Genomic DNA, 10,180 nt, shown 5'->3' with positions numbered 1-10,180 from the left:
CAAGCTGTCCCCCTAGGTAGAGTGCCGTGGCATCTCAGCTCACAGCAACCTCCAACTCCTGGGCTCAAGCGAGTCTTCTGCCTCTGCCTCCCAAGTAGCTGGGACCACAGGCACCGGCCACAACGCCCAGCTATTTTTTGGTTGCAGCCGTCATTGTTGTTTGGTGGCCCGGGCTGGATTTGAACCCACCACCTTGGGTGTACGTGGCTGGCGACTTAGCCACTTGAGCCACAGGCGCCGAGCCTAAAAAATTTCTACAAATATTTATATAACACATGTTTTCTCTCCTACAGGTTGCTCTTTTGTTCAACCTTATGTTTTTGCAGTTTCTTCACATTGATAGATGTAGACACAGTTTGTTCATTTTCACTGGAGTGTAGCAAATATGCCAAAGTTTATTTATCTATTCTCCTGTTGGACATGTTTCTTATTATAAATCCCACTGCAGTGAGCATTCCTGTGTAATTCCTGGTACACGTGCCTGGGATTTTCTCAAGGACGCTTGCCCAGGCTGTGAGGGTCTGCACACTTTAGCTTCACCAGATACAAAGCACATTTCCTCCCTCTGCAATAGTGTCTTGGCTCTTCAGACAAGGCTGATTATGTGACAGCCACATCCAGACACAGGGTCTAGACAGTGGAGGTCCCAGCACACAGCTAGGAAGGCTGAGGTTCTATCTTTAGGCAAAGATGGTAAAGACAGTGAAACTAGCAAACCCTGACTCTTAGGCTAACACCAGCATGGACCTCGTCTTGACATGAGACTGGCTCCCATGTCCTCCTACCTGCCATCCACATTTTTGGTATAATTTCATTTATGCTTCTCCCAGGAGGCTGATTTCCTCTGAGGATAGAATTTCTCCCTTTTCCTAGCCAGGATTTCAAGGCCTCTGGGGAATAGCCCATTCTGGGAGGGAGGAAATGAATAATCTCCCCACCCTTGGACCTTGGGTACCAGGAACTACAGGAGCCCCTTTGAAATTTCACTTAGCTGTCATGTTCTCAAAACCAGAGACTGTAAACCAGCAGCCTGGATTCCAGATCTAGCCTACAGATGGGTTTCATTTGGTATGAAAACTGGAGCCAACATTTTCAAATTAGCTTTTACATGAAAATACAGATTTCCAGCCTTTTTAACCTTTTCTAATCCAATTTTTCTGCCACCCACATACTCTCCAGCTCTTATTTTTTAGGGGTTGAAAAGAGGTTGGTGGATTACTTGTTATTATCTTACAGCTTTAAAAGAGAAAAACATAAATAAAAATGCACCTGATGATTTTATAATCTCTTTTTGGTTACAAAGTTTTCTTATCTATTTTTATTTATAAACAAAAATCATTATGTTGAGTGAGGTCTGACATAGGACTGGAAAGGGTTAAAGACTAAGCCTGACGGTGCTCAGGTGCCTTCTTCTATGGCAGTGGCAGCAGGTGTCTGGTGCCAGCAGCACCTGCTCCCTCTGGACAGAGCTGAGCACTCTGGGTGCTACAGTCCCCACCACTCCCTTCTGCTTTTCCTGGGCTTGCTGGTACCCAAGTTGGGACCTTTGCTCTAATCCCTTTTTTGTCTGGTTTTCCACCACTTTCTAGGTTTCTACTTGTTTTCCCCTAATCCTTCAGACCCCGTAAGTATTTGGCATGTTTGTCTTTGTCTGTCTGTTTTTTTATGTGAGATCTTTTCCCCAAGAGGGGGTGACTGGAGCAACACTATAGCCAAATGAGGGAAGGGTGCTCAGTCTGGTTTCTCATCCTAGCTTATGCAGGGTACCCAAAGGTTCCCTGTCACTCAGACTTGGCTGTTTTCTTCCTTGAGAGCTGAGGGGATCCCCTTTCCTGGCCTTGAGCAGGATGCAGCCAGGATCAGGTTTGGAACATTGGAACGTTTTGGCAGAGGTGCAGTGGAAGGGAGCCAGGCTAATTGCATACACATGTGACTTCCTGGGAACAGTCCCCCTGAGTCAACAGTCTGCTTCTGCCAGAGCATTGAGTACAGCAGGGGGAGGTCTCTGGACTGCACGTTTGCTCATTCCTCTGTATCCCTTGATTCCTTGGGAAGACCAAGGAGCAGGGACAGGGGAGGGCAGGGTGTTTGAGGTAGCCCAGTGTGGCCTGTCCCTGGCTCTTGGCCTGGCCCCAGCCTGTTTTTCCAACTCTTTCTCCTGTACAGTACTTCAACACCCTGGAGAACAGCATTGTCAGCCTCTTTGTCCTCCTGACCACAGCCAAGTAAGCACTGGCTCGGTTTAGCCTGTGGCCCTCCGCTGGTGCCTGGGTTTTCTCCTTTTTCAGCAAAGTATATGCCACATTTCGCACAGATAGTTGCTGGGGTGCCATGGGGGGACCGGATGAGTCTGCTGAGCTCCAGAGTAGGGGAAGTGTGGGGTGGGGGAGGCTGGGAAGGCAGGATAGGAGCTGTCCTTTGTATGGCGTGTCCTCTGAGAGGTAGAGGCAGGCCCACCCAGGTCCTGTGGGTAACCCTCTGCAAATGCAGCTTCCCAGATGTGATGATGCCTTCCTACTCCCGGAACCCCTGGTCCTGCGTCTTCTTCATTGTGTACCTCTCCATTGAGCTATACTTCATCATGAACCTGGTGAGTGACCGTGCCTTGGGCTCCATCAGAGCAGCCTGCCCCAGCCCATGCAGTGCTGGGCCCTGAGGGTGTGGGAATGTGGGGACTGCCTTCAGCCTCCTAGGGCAAAACCTTAGGGCAGGAAGATTTCAGATTCGTGGTCAGATAAGGTGTTTGGAGGATGCCCTGTCAGGACTTAGGGAGTTCAGCTGGTTATGAGTGGTAGCATCCTCACCAGCCTAGGGCTGCTGCTATTCGTGGTGCTAGATTCTAAGCCAAGGCCACTCTGGGGCCTTCACACTCTTACAGCAAACACATACGGTCATCCCTTGGCATTTGAAGGCAATGGTTCCAACCATGAGCCTTCCTCACCCACCAACACAGGTACCAAAATTCACAGATGCTCAATTCCCTGATGTAAAATGGCATGATATTTTGCTTATAATCTGCACACATCCACGTGTATACATTAAATCAACTCTAGATTACTTAGAATTCCTAATACAATGTAAATGCTGTAGAAATAGTTGTTAGACGGTATCACTTAAGGAATAATGACAAGAAAATAGTCTATACATGGGAAATGCAGGTGCCACCATCTATTCCTTCCCCCCAAATATTTTCCATGTTGGTTGGTTGAATTCTTGGCTGTGGAACCCACAGATGTGGAGGATCGACTGTATTATTACTATAAAAGCTGACATTTATTAAACCTTAGCCAGGCATCATGCAGTGTGCTTTATATATGAGGATAAAATGATTTAATATCCAAGCCTGTGGATTTTGTTATGATTATAATTCTCAGTACACAGATGAAGAAACCAAAGATCAGACTGACAGAGTGACTTGCCCATAGCTGCGCAGCTCATTCCAGACCCCTGCCCCTAACCATTCTGTCAGTAGGCTGTTAGGCCAGTGCCAAGACCGCACGTCAATGGAGAGAAGCTTTTGATCAAGTCTTATGTTTATTTTCTACTTCCAAAGAGCATTCTCACACTAGTTACCAATCTTCAGACTCAGTATAAAAATGGAAAACATTTTCTCTGTGGTAGACTTGTGAAATCTCCTAAAAATGTAAAGGCTTAAGAAGGAAGATATGTTTTCTTTTTTTAGTTCCTCAAAACCAAAAAAGAAATATGTTGATTACGTCTTTGTATTTGTTTTCATTTGTAATATATTTAGAGCTGTGAAAATTTAGGGTAGGGGTCGGCAAACTATGGTCTTCTGGCCAAATCGGGCCCACAGCTTGTGCTTATAAATAAAGTTTTATTAGGACACAGATGCACTCATTTGTTTACATATCATTGTGGCTGATTTCCTGATGGAACTGCAGGGCTGAGTCGTTGAAACAGACCATTTGGCCTTCAAAGTCTAAAATATTTGCTATCTGGCCCTTTATGGAAAAAGTTTACTGACTCCTAAAAGCAAGTATTTCTAGAAAGGATTCATTCAAATTCTTCCTCCACCCTCCCATTCCTCTCTGATGATACAGACTGTATCATTAATAAGCTGACTTTGGTATTGGGCAACCTCTAAATGTTACTTCCATGCATGCAGTCCTTGTCATTCACCTTATTTCTGGGACCACTGGTGATGCTGTGACTCACAAGGGGGAATAACAGGGCAGGAGGAAGTAGCATCAGGCACAGTGACATGGGAGGAGCAGTGGCAGTCAGCAGCTCAGCTGCGGGATGAGCTGGGCTGGGCTTAGAGCCCAGGCATGTTCCCCTCTCTGCTTTCTTCTCTCCTGTCTTGCCCCCTGTCCCTCTGGGAAAAGCTTTAAGTGAAAGGAGGGAGAGGAAAGTAGGAAAGTAGATGGGGAATCTGGGAGAAAATTGAATCACGATGTCTTCATGTATCTGAAGAGAGTTGTCCAGTGGCAACAAATAGACACTTCCTCTGTTGAAACTTGGAGACAAACTTCCTGCACCACAAGATGCAGGCGGAAGTTCTTTCCAGGCCCTCTCTGGGGTAGCTGGATGAAAGCCCTGCCTGGAGGCAGAGGACAGACACCCCCAGCTGCTCAGGGCCCTATGTGCAGGGGAGTCAAGCTCTGCTTTTCTCTTGTAGCTTCTGGCTGTGGTGTTCGACACCTTCAATGACATTGAGAAACGCAAGTTCAAATCCTTGCTCCTGCATAAGCGAACTGCCATCCAGCATGCCTACCACTTGCTTGTCAGCCAGCGGGTAGGGGCTGGAGGGACTGGGAGGGGTTGGGAAGGGGTTGATCCTTCTCCCTCCAGTGCCCAGAGCAGCCCTTAAGCATGGCAGGGCCAGCAATGTTAGAAACCTGGAGTCCCGCCTCTGATAGAATGAGTAGGTGCCCTGGATCTGGAGTGGCTGTTCCCAGGGGAGGGCAGCAGTCTGGGTTCTGGCTCTTCCTCTCTCCCACACTGCCCTCTTCCCTCTCCCCAGAGGCCGGCTGGCATCTCCTATAGGCATTTTGAAGGCCTGATGCGCTTCTATAAGCCCCGGATGAGTGCAAGGGAGCGCTATCTCACTTTTAAGGCCCTGAATCAGAGCAACACACCTCTGCTCAGGTAGGAGTAGATACCAGGTGGGGGCGGGCAGCGTGGCCAGGCCAGGGATGACATATCACAAGAGGGAGTGGGGTGTGTGAAGGCACTGGTGGGCAGGCACAGAGGCTTGTTAGAGACTTCAGTTTTCTTCACAGAGATACTTGTACATGTGGACTTGTGGACTGTATTCATCAGGGTTCTTTTTCCACGAGCCAGTAGTCCAACACCAACCCTATTAATGCTGACTTGATAAAAAAGGATTGTATCAGCTCATGCGGTGGACCAGGCCAGCAGCTCAAACCTGCACCCTGAGTGGGGTGGGGTAGGCCTATGTGAACCAGGTGGACAGAGAAGGGTGATTACACCGTCTTGTGCACACATGTGTGAACACCTGGCTCAGTCTCCAAGAACTGACCTCCAGAACTCCCTGGGCAGTACTGTCTTCTGGACTGTCAATGACCAACAGGAGAAGCAGCAGCCTGCTGTGGAGATGAGAATGAGCTAGCTCTGTTTGGGTTGGACTCACAGTCCAGGTGTTCCATGAAAGCCTCTGCTAAAGAGGTGACATTTCTGTCCTAAGAGTTATAGTTCTCTGGGGCTGCCTCGCCAGGGGCCAGAAACCATCTGTAGTGTGTTCAGTGTAGACTAAGTGGGTTATGTATTCATAGTACCTCAAGGGCAGATGAAATCCAAGTGCCTTGGAGCAGGGTCCCCTGGGCACTGATGCACCAGGACTCATAGGAGGTTCCCTCATCCCCTCCCAACTCACCTGTGAAGGTGGCCATGGACAGGTGAGGAAGAGAGCCAATGCAAATGTGAGAATGTGTTCTGATTTTTTTTTTTTTTTTGCCTTTTCATTTAATTTATGCCAGCCTAAAGGAATTTTATGATATCTATGAAGTTGCTGCCTTAAAGTGGAAGGTGAGCGCTCTTGTGGGACTGGAGACAGAATGGGCACAAGGGTTCCCAGGTGGGGACATGAAGACCGGAGGCACCTGGGGCCTAGCTCTCCCCCTGCTGGAGCAGCTCAGCTCTCAGATGGGAACCGTGCACTTCAGGGATAACAGGGGACCCCTGGCCCCCAAATCTGCCCTTACACATGTGATATAGTGTCACTGTTAACAGCACGGACTTGCAGATCCAGCAAACCTTTCCAAGGTTCATCTCACCCCTGAAACAAGAAAATGACAGTCTCTACCTGACGGTTCTTTTCAGGATTATATATGAAAGTAATGCATACACATGGCACGTTGTCAGTGCTCAGCCCACACTGGCTGTCGGTGTTGTTTAGATCCCTGAATGTTAACACTGTTCCCCAGTTTGCTGTGTCAAGCAGAGCAGGAAAGCCAGCCTCCTGGCCCCAGGGCTAGGTTCTGGTCACTGGCCCTGACCTCCTGTCCTCTGTGGCCCTGTTGCCTTGCCAGACAAAGAAAAACAGAGAGCACTGGTTTGATGAGCTTCCCAGGACAGCATTCCTCATCTTCAAAGGTAAGGTTGGTCTGAATGTGGTGTTTTGGCAGCTGGGGTTTCCAGAGACTGTAGGTGAACATTTGAGGAGCATGTTCAGAGGGGAGTCTGTGTGTCTGAATGTCTGTATGTAGAAAGAGGTGATTACCCCAGCTTGGAAGTAAGTGGTAGGAGGCCAACTAGGAAAGAAACCAGGAATGTCAGCCAAACCAAGATATTTCATAGATTTTCCTCTCCTCATGCAAAAGCAAAGATATTTAGTGAAGCAAATTTTGAAAGTCAGATGATTAGCAAAATATAAAAGTTTACCCACCTAGAGATAACCACTGTGAATTCTCTGACGTGTTTCCCTGTTGAAACACATTCTCTGTTAATTTTCTGTGCATTTTTAAAACAACAGGATTATGTTAGGTATTCTGTTCTGTAACCTGCCTTTTTAATCCAATAACACATTTCCCCTCTTCTGATGGTGAGACGTATAGCTAGATTACATGACCACTTGCGTACTTTTGTATTAGTATAAAAGTCAAAAATTTTAATCGAGTGCTCTTATTATTTACCTAACAATTGCCCCTGAGTTTATTGCCAGTTTTGAAGTTGCACATGGTAGTATTGTTAGCTCACAGGGAGTTTCTTTTTTCCTTTTTTTTTAGAGACAGTCTCACTTTATCGCCCTCAGTAGAGTGCTCACCCTCACAGCGACCTCCAACTCTTGGGCTTAGGTGATTCTCTTGCATCAGCCTCCCAAGTAGCTGGGACTGTAGGTGCCTGCCACAATGCCCAGCTATTTTTTTTTTTTTTTTTGAGACAGAGACTCAAGCTGTTGCCCTGGGTAGAGTGCCATGGCATCACAGCTCACAGCAACCTCCAACTCCTGGACTCAAGCGATTCTCCTACTTCCACCTCCCAAGTAGCTGGGACTATAGGCGCCCTCCACAGTGCCCAGCTGTTTTTTTTTGTTGCAGCCATCTTTGTTGTTTGGTGGTCCCAGGCTAGAGTCGAACCTGCCAGCTTAAGTGTATGTGGCTGGTGCCTTAGCCGCTTGAGCCACAGGTGCCAAGCCCTGGCTATTTTTTTGTTATTGTTATTGCAGTTTGGCCAGGGCCAGATTCGAACCCGCCACCCTCAGTATATGGCTCCGGTGCTCTACCCACTAAGCCACAGGTGCTGCCCTCACAAGGAGTTTCTTATGCAAATAGCCCAAAGTCTGGATCTGGGCCATTATGAACAAGAATGAAGATGGTATATTTTATTTTGTGATTTCTCCCACAGCTAGGCCTTTATATGCAACTGTTATTTCAGATTCTTGTTTTTTTTTTTCAAGACAGAGTATCATTATGTAGCCCTCGGTAGAGTGCCATGGCATCACAGCTCACAGCAACCTCCAACTCTTGGGCTTAAGCGATTCTCCTGCCTCCGCCTCCCAAGTAGCTGGGACTATAGGTGCCCACCACAATGCCCAGCTATTTTTTTGCTGGAATTGTTTAGCTGGCCCCTGGCCGAGTTCAAACCTGCCACCCTTTGTATATGTGGCCGGTGCCGTAACCACTGTGCTCCGGAAGCTGAGCTGTATTTCAGATTCTTTTTTTTGAGACAGAGCCTCAAGCTGTCCCCCTGGGTAGAGTGCTGTGGCATCACAGCTCACAGCAACCTCCAACTCCTGGGCTCAAGTGAGTCTCCTGCCTCCGCCTCACAAGTAGCTGGGACCATAGGCACCCACCACAGCGCCTGGCTATCTTTTTTTTTGGTTGCAGCCATCATTGTTGTTCGGTGGGCCCAGGCTGGATTCGAACCCACCACCTTAGGTGTATGTGGCTGGTGCCTTAGCCACTTGAGCCACAGGCACCAAGCCCATATTTCAGATTCTTGAGAGAGTTTTTCATTCTGCTGGGATGATAGTTACTCAGGTGGATGAGTTAACAGTCTGATGTTGAGGTGAGCAGCAGCTTCAATGGTGGCCACCAAGGCTTTGTCCTATTCTGTCTCAGCTCAGGGTTGCCCTGGCTCTCCCCAGAGCAGCCGTTGTCCTTGCAGTCTTGTCTGGGGTCTGAGCACAAGTGTGTCATCCTTAGAACAGGCCCTTCCTTTTCTCACCCCTGGACATAAATACCCCAGTTGCCTGTGTGTGCATGAAGAATGTGGTAGGGGAATGTGTGTGAAAATTTCCATTTTAACATGTCTTCTCTTCAATAGGCATTAATATCCTTGTGAAGTCCAAGGCCTTCCAGTATTTCATGTGTAAGTATGAAATATCATAGCTGTGTGCCCCTTTCCTCCTGAGTCCTTTGCTGTTCTAGAAGGTGGGGAGGCAGAGATTAGTCCTGGAGTCATCTTCTTGACCTTTTATAAATAATTCCCAGCCTGAGTAAAAGTGGGAGAGATTATAATGTGCATCTGTGTCCTGTCACCCTGCTTCACTGGTTGCCATCGCATGGCCAGTCTGTCTTATTCATCACCCCCCCCCACTCCCACCCCCACCTCTGGCTTTTCATCCCCTCTACACCCAAATGTTCTGGAATCAAATTCTAGAACCACACAGTGTGATTGGTTGATGTGCCTTAAATTTGTTTTAAGATGTAGATCCTCTTCCCTCCCTTTTTCCCTCTTACAACATTTAGTTAAAGAAACAGGTTTGTTTATCAGGTTTTGCATGTTCCTCTGTTGCTTATTTCCTGTAATTTGGTAATTATATCTAGAGCTATGTTGTCCAGTTGTGATATTAGAGTTAAAAATTCAGTTGACCACATTTCAAATGCTCAATAGCCACAAATGCTAATGACTACCAACTGGACAGGACAGATGAGAACATTTTTATTGTTACAGAAAATTCTTGTGTACAGAAATCCAGAGGCTTGATCAGGTTCAATCTTTCTAAGGAACTCTAGCCCTTTCAGTGGGAAGTGGTGTTAGAGACCACAACTGGAGATGCTCGGGATGCCCATTGCTTGGGATTGGTTATTGTTTCTAGGCCTTTCTATCAACAGAGTTGGGATTTTTTTTTTTTTTTTTGAGATAGAGTCTCACTATGTCGTCCCGGGTAGAGGGCTGTGGTGTCACAGCTCACAGCAACCTCAAACTCTTGGGCTTAAGCAATTCTCTTCCCTCAGCCTCCCGAGTAGCTGGGACTACAGGCACCTGCCACAACACACAGCTACTTTTTTTGTTGTTGTTGTCATTCTTGTTTAGTAGGCCCTGGCCAGGCTTAAACCTGCCAGCCTCGGTGCATGTGGCTGGTGCCGTAACCACTGTGCTACAGGCACCAAGCCAGGATTTTGTTTTTTTGAAGGTAAATTATATTGTGAGTTCATGTGCATACTTCACATTCAGGACCACAGGTTTTTACCTTACTTTATTAATCTTACAAATCTATATTCACAGTCTTAAAATCCAGCTTCCCAACAACACAAACACAATTGCTCATTCACTTTATCCCATAGTCCCAGAATAACAACCTCAACACAACCCCAACAATATAATTGCTAGAAACATCACTCCAGGGTATATACTTCAAAAAAACAAAATCCCGACCATAGCACAGTGGTTACGGCAACAGCCACATATACCGAGGGTGGCGGGTTTGAACCCAGCCTGAGCCAACTAGACAACAATGACAGCTGCAAAAAAA

General features: G+C 47.2%; 1 protein-coding gene across 1 annotated transcript in view; it reads left to right on the top strand.

Moving 5' to 3' along the window:
• TPCN1 (two pore segment channel 1) overlaps positions 1-10,180 on the top strand; it is a 79,287-nt gene that overhangs the window by 52,875 nt on the left and 16,232 nt on the right. Inside the window, exons 8-15 of the mRNA XM_012805265.2 lie at positions 1,590-1,624; positions 2,167-2,225; positions 2,491-2,590; positions 4,640-4,756; positions 4,985-5,109; positions 5,961-6,009; positions 6,513-6,576; positions 8,749-8,793. Of these exons, the coding sequence (XP_012660719.1) occupies positions 1,590-1,624; positions 2,167-2,225; positions 2,491-2,590; positions 4,640-4,756; positions 4,985-5,109; positions 5,961-6,009; positions 6,513-6,576; positions 8,749-8,793 (594 nt within the window). The remainder of the gene's footprint in view (positions 1-1,589; positions 1,625-2,166; positions 2,226-2,490; positions 2,591-4,639; positions 4,757-4,984; positions 5,110-5,960; positions 6,010-6,512; positions 6,577-8,748; positions 8,794-10,180) is intronic.

Source organism: Otolemur garnettii, unplaced genomic scaffold (assembly GCF_000181295.1).
Source record: "Otolemur garnettii isolate 467f Iridium unplaced genomic scaffold, OtoGar3 scaffold00038, whole genome shotgun sequence".
Taxonomy (NCBI): Eukaryota; Metazoa; Chordata; class Mammalia; order Primates; family Galagidae; genus Otolemur; species Otolemur garnettii.
Note: the sequence above shows the minus strand (reverse complement) of the source record. Positions and strands in the feature narration are given on the sequence as shown.